The 22547-nt window shown below is 46.4% G+C and overlaps 1 protein-coding gene across 2 annotated transcripts in view; it reads right to left on the reverse strand.

The window, feature by feature from the left end:
- Positions 1-7337, reverse strand: part of OVOL2 (ovo like zinc finger 2) — a 34519-nt gene extending 27182 nt beyond the window's left edge. The window contains exons 1-2 of one of the 2 annotated variants that reach the window (XM_002829986.5): positions 5844-6875; positions 4966-5186 (exon numbers count right to left, since the gene is read on the reverse strand). In XM_002829986.5, coding sequence (XP_002830032.1) covers positions 4966-5186; positions 5844-5943 — 321 coding nt within the window. In that variant the 5' untranslated portion in view covers positions 5944-6875. Of the gene's footprint in view, positions 1-4965; positions 5187-5843; positions 6876-7197 lie in introns of those variants that run through there. The other variant, XM_054541612.1, reaches the window with a different exon arrangement.
- Between the last annotated feature and the right edge of the window lie 15210 nt (positions 7338-22547).

A 22547-nucleotide genomic window follows, 5' to 3' on the forward strand; every position in this document is an offset into this window, starting at 1 on the left:
TTAGCCACTGGTCACACATGGCTACTGAGCACTTGAAATGTCGCCAGTAGGACTGAAGAACTTAACTGTTATTTTGAGACGGGGTCTCGCTCTGTTGTCCAGGCTGGAGTGCAGTGGTGCAATCTTGGCTCCCTGCAACCTCCGCCTCCCGGGTTCAAGCGATTCTCTTGCCTCACCATCCTGAGTAGCTGGAATTACAGGTGCATGCCACCAAGCCCTATTGATTTTTTTTTTTGTATTTTTTTTAATAGAGTCGGGGTTTCAACATGTTGGCCAGGCTGGTCTTGAACTCCTGACCTCAGGTGATCCGCCCGCCTCGGCCTCCCAAAGTGCTGGGATTACAGACATGAGCCACAGCGCCTGGTCTAATTGTTAATTCTTAATTGACTATGGCTGTGATAGTCACATGTGATACTGGACGCTGCAGCTGCAGATCCAACTATCCATTTAGAGAAAACCTAGGGGACTGAGGAACGTTAGGCACATGGTGATGCGCTCAGCAAAATCCAGACTGTTGGGAACTCTACAAAACAAATCACCCATTTCTTCAACAATTAACTTGATGGAGGGAAAATGTATGAAATTAAAAGAGGCTCAAAAGACATGCCAATCAATTACAATGTGTGGACATTATGTGGACCTGATTAAGCAAACTGGAGGGGAAAAGTATGAATTTATGAGACAATTAGTAATGTGAACACAATTGGTAATGTGGTGTGATCATGAATTTTGGTCTTTATCCACTAAACGCACATTCTGAACTATTTATGGTTGAAAAGGCATGATGTCCTAGATTTGCTTCAAAATCATGCGTGGGGCAAGGGGTGGGGGTGTGGCTGGGCAGGACTGGCCATGGGTTAATGGTTGTTGGGGCTGAGTGGCAGATACGTATGAGTAAGCCTTTGAGATTGTAAATAATACAAAGTGATGGGGGTATGGGGACTACTCCATAAACACATATCTGCACCACTACAAGACTCGTTAGAGAGCCGGGTAAAAGGCCAAGAATACTTTTGAAAGAATCTAAACTTAATTTATTTTGAAGAACCCATGGGAGAGGACAAAAAGAAAGAACAGAATAGGAAAGGGTGAGAGGACAAATTCACTTGGTACTGCATACTTGGACCTGGGTCCTACCAGCCAGAGAATCACGAATGGATACTATCAGCCAACTGGGTTAACTTCAGAGTTACCTAGTTTCTAATAAGCCTCCAAAGGACAATGGTGATTAGTATTTCCTGGGTTTCTCTACCAGGCAGCTGAAGACCTGCAGATGGATCCAGCACAAAAGGGACCTGCCATGCACACTCTCTGGAATGTACATCATCTTCTCACCCCTATTTGTTTGGCAAATTACAGAATTCTCAGTAGTAAAGAGACAATTTCACAATCTGCCCTGAGGCACACCGTCAAAAGGCAGGTAGGCTGGGAAGGGCCAGCCACATTTCCTAATCTGCACCTCGGACTCCTTTTCCAGATCCACCCATCAACACGATCAGGTTAGTGAATCCCATGTCCTTATTGCAGCCAACAAAATGTTGGGCATTAAAACTTGCTGTATGTCACTGTCAGCTAACTTTCTCTTGGGCAGTTTACACATGCACAGAAAGCTAAACACTTTACACCCACTATCTCATTTAATCTATGCAACTCTTTTAGGAGGCTGATTCTTTGAGTTCTCCACTTTACAGATCAAGGAACTGAGGCTCAGAGGAGATAATGTATCCATGACCACAGCCATTAAGAGGGACCCAAATGGCAGGGTGTGTTGGCTCACACCTGTAATCCCAGCACTTTGGGAGGCCAAGGTGGGTGGATCACCTGAGGTCAGGAGTTCAAGACCAGCCTGGACAACATGGCGAAACTTCATCTCTATTAAAAATACAAAAATCTCCCAGGCTTTGTGGTAGGTGCCTGTAATCCCAGCTACTTGGGAGGCTGAGGCAGGAGAATCACTTGAACCCGGGAGGCAGAGTTTGCAGTGAGCCGAGATTGCACCACTGCACTCCAGCTCCGGGCGACAGAGCAAGACTCTGTCTCAAAAAAAAAAAAAAAAAAAAAAAAAAAAAAGAGGAACCCGATTGAGGTTTTCCTTCTTACCTCATCTAGAGCTTCTCCTCTGCCCAGCAGGAGCACCCATACTTCTTGGCTTGGCCCCTTCACCATCTCACCCTGTCCTGGTTACATTTCCAGCTCTTTACCCCCAACTCTCTCCCTGACCCCAGCAAGCCCTGTTTCCTATCTTCAGCCACCAGAGCTTCATCCTTTCTATGCTCCAGCTGTGGGACTCAGCCCACACTGCCCTCAGGCCTACCCCACTCCCTTCTTCCAGGCCTTCAAATCCACATCAGGACACTTTCCCCACTCAAATCGGTCACATCTTTGTTTGGAATTCTGGTTTCACATTCACTGTCCTGCAGCAGTTAATAATGTTTGTGTCTCCCTATTAACCTGAATACTATCTACGGTTATTGGGCACATACCATGTTCTACCCTCCACTCATTTATCCTCACAATGCTATCAAGTAGGTATCATTATTATCATCTTACAGATAAGGAAACCGAGGCTCAGAGGGGTGAGCCACTTGCTCAAGGTCCACAGCTAAGAAGTGACAAAGCCAGAGCTTACATGATTAACCGCTACTGCCAGATGATTCTGGAAGGAACAACAGGGTAGGAGCATTTTTACCTCCTGCTGCCTTGCACACCCCAGGTGTTAGATGGGCAGAGTGTTGCTTCTCTGTACCAGGCAATGGCTCAAACCTGCCCTTCTTGTGGTCCTGGGAGCCCACTGCCTAAGAAACTAATTCTTCGCTGGATGCGGCGGCTCACGCCTGTAATCCTAGCACTTTGGGAGGCCGAGGCGGGCGGATCACCTGAGGTCGGGAGTTCAAGACCAGCCTGACCAACATGGAGAAACGCCATCTCTACTAAAATTACAAAATTAGCCGGCGGTGGTGGCGTATGCCTGTAATCCCAGCTGCTCGGAAGTTGAGGCAGGAGAATCACTTGAACCCAGGAGGCAGAGGTTGCAGTGAGCTGAGATCCAGCCATTGCACTCCAGCCTGGGCAACAACAGCGAAACTCCATCTCAAAAAAAAAAAAAAGAAAAGAAAAGAAACTAATTCTTAGAGACACTGTGAGTTCAGCATGCCTTGGAAAGAACTTTATAATTATACAACATGCTAAGTCACAGGCAATTTGGTCAGTCATTTGAAAACTGCCAATGCCACAGCTGATAATAATTCTGGAGGCTTGGAGCATATTAACACCAAAATGTCTCCTTTTTGGGGGTAAAGGCAGAAAGAAGGAACCTAAACATCCCCAGTAAATAAAAACTCCCCTGGAAACTATGGAAAGAAGACTCTTAACGGTTCAGGAGTGAACTGTGCCTCCCCGCCCCCCTTCCCCCAGCGCACAGGCAACTAATCTAGGAAATAAGATTGGTTTACATCTTCCTTTAATCCAGGATTCCAACGGCCCTGTGTGCCTGAGGCAGAAGAGATTGCCTAAAATATTGGCTAAGAGAGTGGATGAGAATCTGTCACTTTCTCTCCAGGGGAATCTGGGCAATTGGGGGACAGAGGGGCAAACTAGCTGCAGAGGCTCCCAAAACAACGTTGCAATTGTCCTTCCAGCCTGGTGATAAATATGCAAGTGGGACACTTTGTAGAATTTCCCGAAGGGCAGAGCTACCAGCCTCAGGCAAATTGTTCCCTCCCACTTAACCCCACCTGGCCCGGAAGAGCCTCAGGCCAGCTGACTTTGAACCTCACCCTCACACTTACCGCTAAGCTGCCAGCCCGCACGGTTTCGGCAGCTTCTTCTTTAAAGAGGTCTTTCCTTTGGATCCCAGCTGAAGCCTCAAACCTCAGTTCAAAACCAAATGCGCCTCAGCCCACCCCAGAGTCAAACCCTGGGAATATGCAATGTGCATAGGGGACCTCTCCCAGGAAAATGAGGGCTGCTTTCTCAATCCACAGCAAAGCCCAGGCTCTCCCTCCCCACCGCCCTCTACTCCCGGTCTGGGTGGCAGGAGGGCACCGGAGAGCCCTGGAATTACCACCTGCACCTGGGGTCTAGGGGGTGCAGTGTAGCACTGCGGCCCACCAGGCTAGAAAGAGGGGTCAAGTGATCATAAACCACCACCCCCTAGCTCCAGCTGGCTGAGTCAGTGGAATGGGATTCCTAAATCTTGGTGGGTAGCGGATACCTTTGAGCAGACCATCATGGAAGTTCTGCCCGAAAGCGCAGGTGGGCGTCCAGAATGTTCGAGGGAGCCCGGAAGCGCGACCATAGATGGGAGGAAACACTCCAATCCACTTGGGTAGGGGCGCTCGAGAAATCTGCAGTTGAACCCTTTTACCCATCAATTTAATTCAAGATTGGAAAGATGACAGATCTAAAGTGCCGTGCACAAGCCTCCTGTCTGACAGACACTGGGAACCGTTCATGTTGGGAGAGGCCCACTATGTGTCAAGCTGCCGCCCATGTCCAGAACATAAGCATGGGGGTTGAACTCTCAGAATCGCGGCGCCAGGAACTGCGTCCCAGAAGGTGGAATTTCTGAGAGCGCTGAGGCTTCCTTTCCGACCTCGGGAACTCCGACGGCCTTGGTTATTCTACAGGCCTAGCGCACAGAACGGGCTGCTGGCGGAAGGCAGCGATGCCTGTGCCTTTTCGGCAGTTCCAGAGGCAACACTCGGCATCAGGCGGGGCCACCGGGAGGACGGAGCCCACTCCGGGAACCGGCCGCCCCTGCGCAGCAGCTACCCTGCGGGCGGGAGGACGCGCCGAGGCGCCCTGGCCGCCGCCCAGGGGCAGGTGCAGGAGCGGCGCGGCGGGCGCGCTCGGGGCGCGGGTGCCGGGTTGCGCGGGCGGGCGCGGCAGGGAGGGGCGCCGGCCCCGGGAGCCCGACGCCAGGGCGTGGTGCAGGTGGCGGCGGGGGCAGAGTCGACACAGTACCTTGATTTTCGATCTGGCGACCGGGCGCTGCTTGGCCGCCAGGTGTCCATCGGGGCCCTCGGCGTCGCCGGGCTCGGGGGTTTCGCGCTCGGGGGCGTGCGGGGACGAGCTGCTCTCGGCTCCTCCAGGCTCCCCGGCGCTGCCGCTGCCGCTGCCACTGCTGCTGCCGCCGTCGCTGCGGCAGTCCTCGGGGGGGTCGTGGAGCAGGCGGCCCAGGCCCACTGTGGAGGGAGGGGCCGCGCCCCGACACACACACTCGGCGTCAGCCCGCACGCCCGCGCCAGTTTGACCTGCGGGCGGTGCTGCCGCCGCCCCGCCCCGGACCTGGGCACCTCGCCAAGTGGGCAACGTCGCGGGGGTGGCGAGTAAGCCCCGAATTGGCCCATAGAGCTAGCTTGGGGTGCTCGGGGCCTCTTCCCGGTCCCAGCCCCGGCGCCCACGAGGAACCGGGCGGCCACGCGCGGCGGAGGACCCTGCGCGCCAAGTTTCCTCTCGGGGCGGGGGAGGCGGTTCTGACCTTTCCCCAGCTAGCCCCAGAAGGGTTGGCGGGCCTTTGTGCACCCCCATGAGGACGTGAGATTGGGGGTAGTCTCTGCTGGCTTTCAATCCCTTTCCTGGGCCACCTCGGCCCGCGCTGCAGCCAACGGTCCCGCCGCCGGGCAATTAGAGGCTCCCACTACCGGGAAGGGGGCGCCTAGAGTCTGGGGCATCCCAGTCCCTCATTGCCCGCCCTACCCCGCCTAGAAGACCCCCGCGTAACCCCTGGAAGAGGGGGATGAGGTGGGGAGCCCGCCCCTGCCCATAAGCAGAGAAGACCCGCCACCCCTTCCCCCACCCCGGGAGCCCAGCGCCCAGGCCCGGCCCCCGCGCGCGCTCACCTGGGATGTAGGTGTCTGCCCTTTTCTCATCCGGGAGCTCATCCCAGCTGCGGACCGAGACCCCCAGGCTCCTCCTCTTCACCAGGAAGACTTTGGGCATGGTGGGGTCCCCTCTCCCGACTGCGGCCCCCTCCTCCCGGCTGCTCCCCGCTAGGGGCGACGGCGGCGGCTCCGTCCCCGGCTCCCGGCGGCCAGAGCCCACCTTCCCGCCTCGCCTGCCCTCTTCCTCCACCCCCCGCCGCGGCGCGGCCCAGGCCTCTCCCCCGCACGCCTGGCGACTCCCAGCCTCCCGGCTCGGCGACACCTATGCCTTAAATCGCGAGTGAGACCACGCCGGGGAAAAAGTTTCATAAGGTGGAATAGAAAAGGCACCAGGAAACTTGGGAGTGAGCATGCGCCCTGCAACATAACGGTGTCAACAAGCTCGCTACCTGTCCGACCGGTTCCGGCGGCCGGGGCTGCCTGTTCCAGCCCTTCCTTAGGCATGAATGTTTGCAAAAGAATTTAAAGTCTGTTCTTCCCCCTCCTCTTTTTAAGAAAGGAAGAACATTTTTTAATCAACCCCCACCCCATTCCCCCCTTAACCTGCACCTCGAGGCGAGCTCTTCGAGGTAAACCCCAGGTTCGCCTCCCAGGGCACCCCTCCGCTGAGTTGGGGCCTCCCACGAGTTGCCCCCCTCCCCCGCCCGGTGGATTTGTCTTCGACGAGCCAGAAAATGGCTCAGTTCCTCTGGACCTTGTGGAGCCTTCCTGGGGCTTGATGAAATCTGGGCGGTCAGAAGGGGGAGGCGGCGGGAGACTTCCAAGGACTCTGATTATTAATAATGGGGGTGGGGTCTTAGGGGCTTAAGCTATCCATCAACTACAACACCCCCACCCCATAAGCAGTAAAAATAAATTTAAAAATCCGGCATCTTTAGAACACGTTATTTTTCTGACTAGTATCATACAATATAAGAAAAACAAGGCTTGCCCCGCCAAAGCAGCTTCTCCTCACAAGACGTTGCACCCCCAAGAGCCCCCTCACCCCAAATAAACACACAATAGAAACAAAAGCCAGGAGCATATTATGCAAATGCAGCTTCAAAACAAGCCCCTAATCCTCGCCCACTCCCACCTTTGCCTCCCCTAACCACCCGATCCCCAAATTCTGAGACTGGGAAATACCTTTCCAGGAAGCTAGCATAGTGAACATTGGCTACATTTTCTCGCCGCCCCTACCGGGGAAGTAGGAAAGCTTTGCGTTTATTATTATATCTGTTTGTTCCTATCAACCTTTATGCCTGGAGGGGAGAGGGATAGAAGGAAGGGGAGTTGGTAAAATATGCCAAGTTTCTTAAGCGGTTGTGCTCACGTTGCGGGGCGCGCTGCCCTTCCCAAGGCCTTGTTCGGGTGCGCCCAGGACAACCGGCACAGCCTCCTGTGTCGCTGCGGTCGCCCTCTTCCAGAAGGTCGTCAGACGTGTGCCAGCTGCCGGGTGCTGCGGGGGCGCGTCTGGTCAGGGATGCTCTGGAGCCCACGGCTTACCCAACAGCCAGCCTCACCTGCCTGTAACCTGACCCTCCGCGCTCCCAGCCTACAGGGCCCGGGAATCAACACAGCGGTTTTCCCTGTTCCCTTCCGCCCTGAATGGCCCTTGGGGACACAACCGCCTGGTAACGGATTTTTCGGCGCTACTGGCGGACTCGCGCGGCGCAGGGAGCCGGGGCGCAGCTCTGCCGGGGCTGCGGGCGGGACCGGTGCGCGGCGCCTCTAGGTCTGCCCTCAAGGAGTCACCGTCTCTGGACTGAACTCTGAACTCCAGCTTTTCTCTAAGAAAAACCAGCTAAGAACGAAAAAGACTTTGATCCCGGTGAGCCGGAGGAGGAGGAGGAGGAGGAGGAAGACATTTCTGTAGCGGTGCAGGAAAACAAGGCTTCTTGTCTATGAGGCTGATGGGGCAGCTTCCGGGAGACTCTGCGGATGTATTTTTATCCGCCAACAAACGGGATTTGCTAGAAAGAAGGAGCTTGGGTGAATGGAAGAGTAAAAATAAAGTACAACTATGAAGTTACAGAATTATTCCCAGTGTTTAAAAATCTTCAAAACTTCACTTCGTTCAGAACTCCCAATTATACAGAAGAGGCTGTCAACTCCATTAACAAAGCTTTTTTTTCCTTTCACTGGATTTCAAACCAGTGAGTGCCTTGACTACTTTGCCTATTTGTATTATTTTAAAAGGTTATAGGATAATGAGGTATAAGGCTAGAAACCTCCAAAGCAATGCAACCTTTATAGGTTTGGGGATGAAGACTTAACAGGATAACAACACTTTTATTCCATGATCGTTGGATGCACACCTACTATATTTGCTGGGTGCTTCCTGAGGAGAAAGGAATTTAATGTGTTTTATTTCTCTCTTTTTTCTTGATCAGACGTGATAGGGGTCTGTCAAAATTATTAACATATACAAAGAACCAGCTTTTATCTTGGTTGACTTGTCTCCATTGTAAGGTCGGTTTTCTAAGTATTATGAGAGGAGTTAATAGAGTATCCCAGAAAGCAGGATAAGAAATGAACCCAATTCTCCTTTTCTTGCACTGCTATTATATGCTTATACACTGTTGGTGAGAATGCAAATTAATTCAGCCCCTGCGGAAAGCAGTTTGGAGATTTCTCAAAGAAATAAGAATAGAATTACCATTGGACCCACCAATCCAATTACTGGGTATACAACCAAAGGAAAATAAATCGCTTTACCAATAAACACTTGTGTGTTTATTGCAGCACTATTCACAGTAGGAAAGACATAGTATCAACCCAGGTGCCCATCAATGGTGGACTGAATAAAGAAAATATGGTACATATACACCATGGAATATTATGCTGCCACAAAAAAGAATGAAATCACATCTTTGCAGCAACATGGATGCAGCTGGAGGCCATTATCTGGTGCAAATTAACTCAGAAACAGAAAATCTAATACTGTAGGTTCTCAATTAGAAGTGGGAGCTAAACATTGGGTACACACAGATTCAAAGATGGGAACAGTTAACACGGGGGATTTCAAAAGTGGGGAGGGAGAGAGGGGGAAAGGCTTGAGAAACTACCTATCAGGTACTATGTTCACTATTTGTTTTTATTTTCATTTTATTTTTGAGACAGTTTCCCTCTGTCCCCAGGCTGGAGTGCAGTGGTGAGATCTCAGCTCACTGCAACCTCTGCCTCCTGGGCTTAAGCAATTTTCGTGCCTCAGTCTCCCAAGTAGCCAGGACTACGGGCATGCACCACCACACCTGACTAATTTTTGTATTTTTAGTAGAGACGGGGTTTCACCACGTTAGCCAGACTGGCCTCGAACTCCTGAGCTCAAGTGATCTGCCCGCCTCGCCCTCCCAAAGTGTTGGGATTATAGACATGAGCCACCACAACTGGCCTGTGTTCACTATTTGGGAGATAGGATCATTGGAAGCCCACACTTCAGCATCATGCAATTTACCCATGTAACAAACCTGCACATGTACCCCCAAATCTAAAATTAAAAAAGAAAAGAAAAAGTAAATAATGCTTTAAAGCTTTTTCACATTATTTCCTAAATACCTTTATTTACATTCATTTGGTAATATTATTTGTCCCATTTTTTAAGAAGGAGGGAAAATAATCTATGAGAAACTAAGTACCATTCAAGTTCAGCTGGGCGCTGTGGCTCACGTCTGTAATCCCAGCACTTTGGGAGGCCGAGGCAGGCAGATCACCTGAGGTCAGGAGTTCCAGACCAGCCTGACCAACATCGTGAAACCCCGTCTCTACTAAAAATACAAAAATTTGCTGGGCATGGTGGTGCACACCTGTAATCCCAGCTACTCGGGAGGCTGAGGCAGAAGAATCACTTGTACCTAGGAAGCGGAGGTTGCAGTGAGCCAAGATTGCCCCACTACACCTCAGCCTGGGTGACAGAGCAAGACTCTGTCTAAAAAAAGTCTCGCTGTGTTGCCCAGGCTGGAGTGCAATGGTGCGATCTCAGCTCACTGCAACCTCTGCCTCCCGGATTCAAGCGATTCTCCTACCTCAGCCTCCCGAGTAGATGGGATTACAGGCGCCTGACACCACGCCTGGCTAATTTTTGTATTTTTTGTAGAGATGGGGTTTCACCATGTTGGCCAGGCTGGTCTTGAACTCCTGACCTCATGATCCACCCGCCTCAGCATCCCGAAGTGCTGGGATTACAGGTGTGAGCCAGTGCTCCCAACCCAATTATTCTTCATATGCACATCCTCATATCTCATTTGCAACAAAGTCAGTTTAACCTGTTTATTAAATAACAATCTGCATAAGTTAAAAATATATAAAAGTAGACATTTATATCTGAGCCTCTTATTACATTAAGTACAAAATGTACTTTTGATTGTCTTGTCAAACTGTAGAGATGCGTTGCTGAGACAGTGCAGGTACGTTTGGTAGAGTTGAGTGAATTCTGGGTGTAGCTACTGGCCTTGAAATAGATTCATTTCCATTCCTTCCACCTGGGATCGTGGCCGCTGCCTTATATGGATGGAGCCCTCAGTATGAAAGCAATTTATCTGGCTCATATTACACAATGTGTTAAATACCTTGTTACCTCTTTACATATAGACATTTTGGTCATAGTCAAAGTTGAATACTCAGAACTTAAAAACACACACAAAATGTTAATAAAAACAATTTCAATTTTAAAAAAAGAAGAAATGAATCCAATTCTTTACAAATCTCAAGACTGAAGTTGGAAGAGACAGGAGACATAATGTGGTCCAGACCCCGCCCAATATTGGGGGTGAGGGGTCTGTGTACAGCATCCTTGGTAGGTGTGTATCTAGCCCTGCTTGAATACTTCCAGTGTTGGGAAGCTCACTGTCTCAAAAAGCAACCTATTCTCTGGTTAGACAACAATGATGCTAGAAAGCTTTTCTTTCTGCTTGTGGAAATCTGCTTTCCTGCTCTTCCATCTCCCCTTTTATTCTGTCATCCAGGGCTGCTGAGACTCCCCCTGTACTCCCTCCCCCTGGTAGTTCTTCAAATTCTTGAAAGCAGCCATCTGCACCCTCACTTAAGACTTCTTTTCTCCAGTAATATATAGTCAGGTTGAAAGGAGGCAGGTACAAACCTGCTCAGTGGCATCCCTGGAGCACACAGCAATAAGGAGCGGGTAAGATGTTGTTGAGAAAATATTCCTAAGGAAACTTTATTTAAACTTTTTTTTTTTTTTAGACAGAGTTTCGCTCTTGTTCCCCAGGCTGGAGTACAATGGCACGATCTCGGCTCACCGCAACCTCCGCCTCCTGATTTCAAGCGATTCTCCTGCCTCAGCCTCCCGAGTAGCTGGAATTACAGGCATGCACCGCCATGCCCAGCTAATTTTTTGTATTTTTAGTAGAGACAGGGTTTCTTCATGTTGGTCAGGCTGATCTCGAATTCCCTACCTTAGGTGATCCGCCCGCCTCGGCTTCCCAAAGTGCTGGGATTACAAGCGTGAGCCACCGCGCCTCCCTCCCCAAACTTTTAATTGAAGTATAGTACAGTATTAGGAAAATGATATATTTTTACCCACTGAACTCACCAGTGGAAAAAGCATCCAAGCACAAGCCAAGGGTGCCTGCTGTCACCACCCCACTCACATTAGATTGCTTCCTTGCAGGTACAGCAAGGCAAAAAAGAAGAAATAAGAGTATAAGGATTATAAGGGAAAACAACAAAACTACTATTGTTTGTAGTCAGTATCATTGTCTATGGAAAACCCAAAAGAATCTATAGATAAATTATTAGAATTAATAAGAGACTTTAGCAAGGTTGCAGTGTGGAAAATCTGAGTGTGGGCTGGGCACAGTGGCTCACGCCTGTAATTCCAGCACTTTGGGAGGCCAAGGTGGGCAGATCACGAGGTCAAGAGATTGAGACCATCCAGGCCAACACGGTGAAACCCCGTCTCTACTAAAAAATACAAAAATTAGCTGGGCATGGTGGCGCATGCCTGTAGTCCCAGCTACTCGGGAGGCTGAGGCAGGAGAATCACCTGAACCCAGGAGGTGGAGGTTGCAGTGAGCCGAGATCGCACCACTGCACTCCAGCCTGGCGATAGAGTGAGACTCGGTCTCAAAAAAAAAAAAAGAAAGAAAGAATCTGAGTAACGTTTGAGTGTCAATTAAATTTCTACATGCCGGCAACAGTCAGAAAAATAAAAAGTCTAATGAAAAAATGATTTAAAACACAACAAAAATACAAAACCCCTTGCAATTAATTTTTTAAAAATATTGTGCAAGCTCTTTGTATATAAAATTAGAAAACTTTATTGGTAGCCGGGCATGGCGGTGTGCACCTGTAGTCCCAGAGACTCGGGAGGCTGAGGTGGGAGGATCACCTGAGCCCGGGACGTGGCGGTTGCAGTGAGCCTATATGGCGCCACTGCACTCCAGCCTGGGCCATGAAAAAGAAGACCCTGTCTAAAAAACAAACAAACAACAACAACAAAAAACTTTATTGGAAGACATTCAAGAAGACACTAATCAATGGAAAGTTTTACCATATTAATGGATTGGAAGATTCAGAATCAAAGAGGTCAAAAATCTCCAAATTCATCTATAGATATAATACAATTTTTAAAAATACTTGACAGTCTTTTTGTGGGACATGATAAATTTCTTTCAAAATTTATGTGAAAGAAGGGTCGAAACACTCCTGAAGGACAAGGTGTGTAGGTTTGATCAATCAGATATCAATAGTAATTAAAATGATGTGGCTTTCATTCACAGAGGGACCACTGGTACCTGAGAGAGAGCCTGGAAACAGCCCCACACATATGTGTGCATTGATTTATGAGAGAGGGTATGCAGTGCAGCAGGGAAAGATGTCATATTCAATACGTGGAATTGGAACAAGTGCTTATCCGTTTGGGAAAAATAAAGGAAACTGAATAACACACGTATCAGTTTCTGGTGGATTAAACATTTAGATGTGTGTGAATACATATACACGTATATGTATACAGACAATGTAGAGGAATATGTTTATGACCACAGGATAAGAAAGAATTTCTTAAATAAGACCCAAAAAATAAACCACAAAAGAAAAAGGGTTTCCACCTTGAAGAACTGTGAACTTAAAAAAGAAAAGAAAAAGGTTGAGGCCGGGCACAGTGGCTCACGCCTGTAATCCCAGCATTTTGGGAGGCCAAGGCGGGCAGATCACGAGGTCAGGAGATCGAGACCATCCTGGCCAACATGGTGAAACCCCGTCTCTACTAAAAATACAAAAAGCCGGGTGTGGTGGCGCACGCCAGTAGTCCCAGCTACTCGGGAGGCTGAAGCAAGAGAATTGCTTGAACCCGGGAGGTGGAGGCTGCAGTGAGCCAAGATAATGTCACTGCACCCCAGCCTAGGTGACAGAACTATACTCTGTCTCAAAAGAAAAGAAAAGAAAAAGTTGATAAATTTGATTGTAGACAAATTAAGAATATCTTTATCAAAACACACAATAAGGAGAATGATATGCTAAACAATAAGCTGAGAAAACTTTTTCAACACATTTCTCTTATAAATGATTAGAATCCAGACTATATAAAGAACTCTTATGAATCAATTTTTTAAAAAAGACAAACTCAATAGAAAAATGGCAAAAGACATGAACGGGCATTCCCAGGAAAACATGAATATGTAAACATACATATAAAAGATGTACAATCTCATTCATAAACAATAAAATGCAAATTAAAATGACAATGAAATACTGTTTTATATCAGACTGACAAAATCTAGAAGTCTGAAAATACCGAGTATTGGTGAGGGCACCAACAATACGTTTGACTTTATTTAGTAAAATTGAGCCAGAAATTCCAGTCCACATTTTTAATCTGGAAAAAGTCATCCATTAGTGAACCAAGAGTCACAGGCAAGAATATGCATAATATCATCATTCATAATATTCCAAAAGATAAAAACTCAACCTAAAAATAAAAGACACGACCCAAATTTCTGTCATAACTAATTGGATGAATACATTGTGATAAATTTATGCAATAAAAATAAATGGCCCCACAGCCACACACATCAATAAAGCCACACAATCAGAAACATAGTTGAATGAAAAAAGTAAATTACGAAAAAATTATAATATTCAAATTAGTTTTTAAACACATAAAAGTGAACAATAGGCTATTTAGGAATACCAACATATGTGTTAAAACCATTAAGCAACAGGCCAAGTGCGGTGGCTCAGGCCTCTAATACCAGCACTTTGGGAAGCCAAGGCAGGTGGATCCCTTGAGGTCAGGAGTTCAAGACCAGCCTGGCCAACATGGTGAAACCCGATTTCTACAAAAATACAAAAATTAGCCAGGCATGGTGGCGCACACCTGTAATCCCAGCTACTTGGGAGGCTCGGGCAAGAGAATTGCTTGAACCTGGGAGGCAGAGGTTGCAGTGAACCAAGATCCCGCCACTGCACTCCAGCCTATGCAACAGAGCAAGACTCCATCTCAAAAAAAAAAGCAAAACTACAACAACAAAAAAGCATTAGGCAACAATCAACAATTATGGAAGAATATCAAAAGAATTATGCTGAATGAAAAAAGCCAATCTCAAAGTTTACGTATTTTATGATTCCATTTATATAACATTCTTGAAATGACAAGATTACAAAAATGGAGAAAAGATTAGTGGTTGCTAGGAGTTAAGGATTTGTAAAAGGAAGACACAAAATATCCTTGTGGCATTGGAACTGTGCAGTATCTTGACTGTGGTGGTTGATATACAAGCCTACATTGTGTGGTGAAATTGTATAGAACTAAATACACACACACACACACACACACACACACACAAATGAGTACAGGTAAAACGGGGTAAACCTGAATAAAAGCTGTGGATTGCTTCAATGTCAATATCCTGCTTGTGGTATCATACTCTAGTTCTGTAAGATTTACGGTTGGAGGAGACAGGAAAAGGTCACACAACTGCCTATGAATTTGTAGTATCTCAAGATTAATAATTTAAATCATCATTAGTTACAGTAAGAAAATGACTAATAACAAAAGTCAGGATAGTGGCAACCACCAGGGGGAGAGGAAAGGGTATACACAAGGAGTGTCCCAACACAAAGAAAAGATAAATGTTTGAGGTGGTGAATTTCCCAATTACCCTGATTTGATCATCACACATTGTATACATCTATCAAAATATCACAGGTATCCTCAAAATATGTACAACTATCATATGTCAATAAAAAAATTCAACAAAATAGCCAGGCGCGGTGACTCATGCTTGTAATCCCAGCACTTTGGGAGGTCAAGGCGGGCAGATTACTTGAGGCCAGGAGTTCATTAACATGGTGAAAGCCTGTCTCTACTAAAAAAAAATTAAAAATAAATTCAACAAAGCTCACTGACTCGTTGAGACGACTCTGGCCCTGTTGACTGCTGACGCTGTGCTCCAGCCTTCTCGGTTAGGGGAACTAAGATCTGTTTGGGACCTGGGTTGTCTGGTAAGAGCCAGACTTGGCAGCAACCTCTCTTTCTAAGCTGAACCTTGAGTCCCATTGCTTTTTGATAGATCTAATGGATTACTGTTCTGCAGCCAGTTCTTCATGTGGTACCTGTTAGGCCAGTCCTGGGGGAGGCATGCTCCTCTTTCTTTGCCACAGAACAAACACTAGTCAGTCTTGCAAAGCCTTTCTTTCACTTTAAAATGAGATTAAGTTAATTCCAATTTGGTTAAAAACTTCCTAAAGGAGATAACTTAGTCTACTGATTTGATACAGGTAAATGGACTTTAAACTTCCTTTAAAGTAAAGAAGTTGGTAGGTACAGTTAGATTATAGTCTTAAGGTTCGTGTGAAACCAGTGTTACCTTATTTTGATTTCCTTGATCAGTTCGGGGCCTGAAAAGTCTGCGGTGGGGGAGGCGAAAGAATTCAAAATTTTCTGTATGAAAGCATTTTTCATCAAAATGAGCCTCATCCCTTTATGCAAAACACACACACACTAAAGGAAATAGGGAAACAGCCTTTTTATTTTATTTATTTATTTTTTGAGATGGAGTCTCATTCTGTTGCCCAGGCTGGAGTGCAGTGGTGCCGTCTTGGCTCACTGCAACCTCCATCTCCCGGATTCAAGCGATTCTCCTGCTTCTGCCTCCCAAGTAGCTGGGACTATAGGTACACACCACCATGCCCAGCTAATTTTTGTATTTTTAGTAGAGATGGAGTTTCACCATATTGGCCAGGCTGGTCTCAAACTCCTGAGTTCAAGAGATCTGCCTGCCTCAGTCTCCCAAAGTGTTGGGATTACAGGCGTGAGCCACCACGCCTGGCTGAAACTGCCTTTTTATTTCTCCTTACCATGTATAAGTTCAGTCATTGTCTTGAATACTGTCTCAAATACTTGTTTTTTGTTGTGGATAGTATCTTCTCTGAATAAGAAGCTGAACTTTCCATAGAGAGACCCTGGAGTCTAAAATTATCAGAACCATTAATTTATTTGTGTCTTCTATTATGATGTCTTGTTTTGACACTAAGAATCCTTATTACTTTCTCAAAAAAAAAAAAAAAATCTACAAAAATCCCAAGGAAAGACAAAGACAGGCTGGGTTTTCAAAAAAGTTCAACAAAAATCCCAAGGAAAGACAAAGAGAGGCTGTGGTTTCAGGCTGGTAATGTTGGATTTCTAAACCAGGAAAGTAAGAACAATTAATTATTATCTTATTATTATTATTATTATTATTATTATTTTGAGATGGAGTTTTGCTGTTGTTGCCCAGGCTGGAGTGCAATGGCGTGATCTCAGCTCACTGCAACCTCTGCCTCCCATGTTCAAGCGATTCTCCTACCCTCAGCTTCCCAAGTAGCTGGGATTACAGGCTAATTTTTTGTATTTTTAGTAGAGACGGGGTTTCACCAGGTTGGTCAGGCTGGTCTCAAACTCCTGACCTCAGGTGATTCATCCACCTCAGCCTCCCAAAGTGCTGGGATTACAGGCATGAGCCACTGTGCCCAGCCAGAATAATTATTATTATTTCACTGTGTATATATAATATACACTCTTGTCTGTAAAACATATTTTACAACAATTTTTATTGAGGTATAATTGACAAAAATTGTATATATTCAAGGTATAGCTGATGTTTTTCTATACATATACATTGTGAAATGATTACTTTAGTCAAGCTAATTAACATATTCATCACCTCACAGAGGTAAATGTGTATGTGTGTATGTGTGTGGTGAGAATACTGAAGATCTCCTCCATTAGCAAATTTCAAGTATACAACACAGTATTATTTACTATAGTCACTATGCTGTACATGAGATCTCTAGAGCTTATTCATCTAATTACTGAAAGTTTGTAACCTTTGGCCAACATCACCCCTTTTCCCCCACCCCATCCCCCTGGTAACCACCCTTCTACTTTCTGCTTCTATGAATTTGACTTTTTAAGATTCCACATGTAAGTGAGATTATGCAATATCTGTACTTCTTGTGCTCCAGGTTATCCATGTTGTAGAAAATGGCAGAATTTCCTTCTTTTTTAAGGCTGAATAACATCCTGTTATATATGTATATTATATATATATTTTATATTTATATATTATATATTAACAAGCCACAAGAGAAAGGTGTATATCCAAAGGAAATATATATTATATATAATAAATAATATATAGCCAGGAGTGGCGGCTCATGCCTGTAGTCCCAGCTACTCGGGAGGCTGAGGCAGGAGAATGGCTTGAACCCGGGAGGCAGAGGTTGCAGTGAGTGGAGATCACACCACTGCACTCCAGGCTGGGAGATAGAGTGAGACTCCATCTCAAAAAAAAATTAATTAATTAAAAAATATATATATACACTATATAATATATACACATGTTCTTTATCCATTCATCTGTGGATGAACACTTCAGTTGTTTCCATATCTTGGCTACTGTGAATAATGTTGCAGTGAACACGGGAGTGCAGATATCTCTTCGAGATACTGGTTTCATTTCCTTTGGATATATACCCAGAAGTAAGACTGCTGGATCATATGGTAGTTTTATTTATTTATTTTTTTTGAGAAACCCCCCTACTATTTTCCACAATGGCTGTACCAATTTACATTCCCACCAACAATTTCTGAGGGTTCCCTTTTCTCCACATCCTTGCCAACACTTGTTATTTTTTGCCTTTTTGATAATAGTCACCCTAACAGTTGTGAAGTGATATCTCATGGTGGTTTTGATTTGCATTTCCCTGCTGATTAGTGATATTGACTACATTTTCATGTACCTGTCAAGCCAGTTTGTATGTCTTCTCTGGAAAAATGTCTATTCATGTCCTTTGCCCATTTTTAAATTGGGTTATTTGGGGTTTTTTTGTTATTGAGTTGCATGACTTCCTTATTTATTTGGGGTATACTCTTATTGAATATGTGATTTGCAAACATTTTCTCCTATTCCGTGGGTTGCTTTCTCCTTTTGTTGATTGTCACAATAATTTTTTTTTTTTTTTTTTTTTTTTTTTTGAGACAAGGTCTCACTCTGTTGCCCAGGCTGGAGTGCAATGGGATGATCTTGGCTCACTGCAACTTCCACCTCCCAGGTTCAAGAGATTCTCCTGCCTCAGGCTCCCGAGTAGCTGGGATTACAGGCACCCGCCGCCACACCGGGTTAATTTTTGTATTTTTAGTAGAGACAGGGTTTCACTATTTTGGCCAGGCTGGTCTCGAACTCCTGACCTCAAGTGATCCACCCAGCTCAGCCTCCCAAAGTGCTGGGATTACAGGCGTGAGCCACTGTGCCCGGCTGTCACAATAATTTTTAAAAGAGAAAACCCAATCAGTTAGCATCGTGGGCATACGTCATGCTTATAGGAACCTGCTGTACACCTTTATGCTTGGGCAATTTCCCACTTATGAGTTAACTCCCTCACAACAGAGTCTGCAAATTACTTTCCCAGACTCCATGCTACTGAGTGCAAGCGAGTGACTCAGGTTCTATGACTGGGATTTTCCTATAGACTCCAGTTAAAAACAAACAACATAAACAACATGAACCAAGACGAGCTGCCAGTGTCTGCTGGGGCAAGGGTGATGGAGAGAGACCTCCGAAGCTTGGAGGGTGCTGTGGCCAGGTTCCTGGTGGTCGAGCCCTGTACTCAGCAAAAATGGTAGTTAGTTACTCAGGCATCCTGGCCAGAGATGGCAGAAACAGATGCCCCCGCAGGAGTGGCCTGCACTTTAATTTGAGCATCGATTCAGGACGCTTCCTTCCAAGATGGAGTCTCCATCTCCCAAGATTCCATGAGCTACCTAGCAGAGTTTAACACATTCCTTTTCTGATTCAGCTGGCTACAGTGGGTTCTGCTGCCACATCTTGGGTCATCGATTCTTCCCTTGGTGTCCTAGGACAGCATTAAGACCTTCAGCTGTCTACTGATCGAGGACAAGATCATGGTGTCTCATCGTCCCCACCCCATCGTAATTCAAAATAAAAACAATGCTAAACCACAAAATATGTACTTGTCTTTTTTTTTTTTTTGATGGAGTCTCACTCTTTTCACCCAGCCTGGAGTGCAATGGGGCGATCTCAGCTCACTGCAACCTCTACCTCCTGGGTTCAAGCAATTCTCCTGCCTCAGTCTCCCCTATTTTAGGCGTGTGCCACCACGCCTGGCTAATTTTTGTGTTTTTAGTAGAGACAGAGTTTCACCATGTTGGCCAGGCTGGTCTCGAACTCCTGACCTTAGGTGATCTGCCCGCCTCAGCCTCCCAAAGTGCTGGGATTACAGATGTGAGCCACCGCGCCCGGCCTATGCTTATCTTAAATCTCCACTTTCTAGGCTATTTTGCAAGGTTCTGGTTAGACTCATCAAAGCAGAATCTCTCTCTTTGTCTCTCTCTCTTTCTCAGCCCCTCTCCTTTGTCCTCCTGCTTTTCTGGTGTCCTACATTTATGCCTAATCTGCCTCTAGTCCTGCACTGTCCAAATAGGAACTGCAGCTGGTTACATGTGGCTACTGACTATTGAGCACTTGACAGGTGGGATAGTCTGAAATGAGATGTGCTATAAGGGTAAAATACACACCAGATTCCAAGTATTTAATATGAAAAAAATAATATAAAACATAAACTGTTTGTATATTCATTTACATGTTGAAATGATAGTGTTTTGGATATATCAGGGTAAATAAAATATATTATTAAAATCAATGTTTTAAACTTTTATTTATTTTAAAATTTTTTAAGAGATGGGAATCTCACTATGTTGCCCAGGTTGGAGTCCAGTGGCTATTCACGGGCACAATCACAGCTCACTGCAGCCTCGAGCTCCTAGGCTCAAGGGATCCTCTTGTTTCAGCCTCTCTAGTAGCTGGGACTACAGGGCCATGCCACCATGTGTGGCTCTTTAAAAAACTTTTTATGTGGATACTAGGAAATTTCATATTATGCCTGTGGTTCACATAGTCCCTTCCTTCCTTCCTTCTTTTCTTTTCTCTTCCCTCCCTCCCTCCCTTCCTTCTTTTCTTTTCTCTTCCCTCCCTCCCTCCCTCTCTTCCTTCCTTCCTTCCTTCCTTCTTCCTTTCTTTTGAGATGGAGTCTCATGCTGTCACCCAGGCTGGAGTGCAGTGGTGCAATCTCAGCTCACTGCAACCTCTGCTTCCTGGGTTCCAGTGATTCTCCTGCCTCAGCCTCCCAGTTAGCTGGGATTACAGGTGCCCTCCACCAAGGCTAATTTTTTGTATTTTTAGTAGAGACAGGGTTTCACCATGTTGGCCAGGCTGCTCTCAAACTCCTAACCTCGTCATCTGCCCGCCTTGGTCTCCAAAAGTGCTGAGGTTACAGGTGTGAGCCACTGCGCCTGGCTGTTCACATTGTATTTCTACTGGACAGTGGTTCTAGACTACTTAGACTGGCATGAAGAGCCTGTATTGTTCTGGAAGGCTCACTTCAGGTAGTCCTCCAATGTTCCTGATCAGCATTCGATTGAGTGGGGGATGAGAAGGAGATTGCATTGAAAGGCCAGTGACTTGGCTTTGAAACCCGGCTCTGCTACTGATAAGCTCTAGGGATATAGTGGCTCAGTCAGTCTGAAAGCCTCAAAAGCGGGGAAGCTGACAGTGCAGCCTTCAGTCTATGGTCAAAGGCCCCAGAGCCCCTGGCAAATCACTGGTGCGTGTCCAAGAGTTCAAAGGCTGAGGAACCTGGAGTCTGACATCCAAGGGCAGGAGGAGTGGAAGGGAGGATCCAACACGGGAGGAAGATGAAAGCCAGACGCCTCAGCAAGCCAGCTCATCTCACCTTCCTCCACCTGCTTTGTTTTAGCCCTGCTGGCAGCCCATTAGGTGGTGCCCACCCATGCTGAGGGTGAGTTCTTCCTCTCCCAGTCAGCTGACTCAATGTCAGTCTCCTCTGGCAACACCCTCACAGACACACCCAGAAACAGTACTTTACCAGCCATCTAGGCATCCTTCAATCCAGCCAAGCCAACACCTGATATTAACCATCACACTAGGAAAATCAAATGGGATCATATTTGTGTATGTGCTTGTATGAAGAATTATGCTACTGTTCAGATAACAAGGCTGGGCACAGTGGCTCACGCCTGTAATCCTAACACTTTGGGAGGCCAAGGCAGTTGGATCATTTGAGGGCAGGAGTTCGAGACTAGCTTGGCCAACATGGTGAGACCCAGTCTCTACTAAAAATACAAAAATTAGCCAGGTGTGGTGGTGTGGTGGCACGCGCCTGTAATCCCATCTACTCAAGGGGCTGAGGTAGGAGAATCACTTGAACCCATGAGGTGAAGGCTGTAGTGAGTGAGCTGAGATTGCGCCATTGCACTCCAGCCTGGGTGGCAGAACAAGCCTCCATCTCCAAAAAAAAAAAAAGACAATGACCAATGTTAATCAAGTGCCCTTGTGACCTAGCTACTAGGTAATATGCTCTGGGCATATTTTTCCCTAAGCAACACTTGTGGGAGAGAAATATTCTTTTCATACCCATTTCACAAGTGAGAAAACAAAGGCTTAGAAAGGTCAAGAGCCCCTGCTTTTAAGCCCCTCATTAGAGATACACAAATTTTATTTATTTATTTATTTAGAGACAGAGTCTCACTCTGCCACCCAGGCTGTAGTGCAGTGGCATGATCTCGGCTCACTGCAACCTCTGTCTCTTGGGTTCAAGTGATTCTCTTACCTCAGCCTCCCCAATAGCTGGGATTACAGGTGCAGGCCATGATGCCTGGCTAACTTTTGTATTTTTAGTAGAGATGGAGTTTCACCATGTTGGCCAGGCTGGTCTCGAACTCCTGAGCTCAAGTGATCCTCCCTCCTCAGCTTCCCAAAGTGCTGGGATTACACACATGAGCCACCACGCCCAGCCAATACACAGGATTCTAAGAATGTGCATTCTGAGTTTAGCAGGAACTGGCAACGTGTCCATCAGGGCCCCCAGTCATGCCAGGTGGGGGACCCCCTTGCCTGAGGCTCCTCAGTCTGTAAACACACTTGGAATTTTCCAAGAACAAGGTATCAGTGTCTTCTCCACGCTAACGAGCTCTGCATGCTCTGGGCACAATTGTTTCTGGGGAAGGGTGGGAAAGGAAGGGTCTACCAGCTTGAAGTTTACCTGAGGAAGATATCTGGTGTTTTCCCATCCCTCTGGCATTCATCCTTCATCTTCTAGTAACTGAACTCTCATTTTCTTGGGAAATTTCTTCTTCCTTATTCT

The sequence above is a fragment of the Pongo abelii genome, chromosome 21 (genome assembly GCF_028885655.2).
Source record: "Pongo abelii isolate AG06213 chromosome 21, NHGRI_mPonAbe1-v2.0_pri, whole genome shotgun sequence".
Lineage (NCBI taxonomy): Eukaryota > Metazoa > Chordata > Mammalia > Primates > Hominidae > Pongo > Pongo abelii.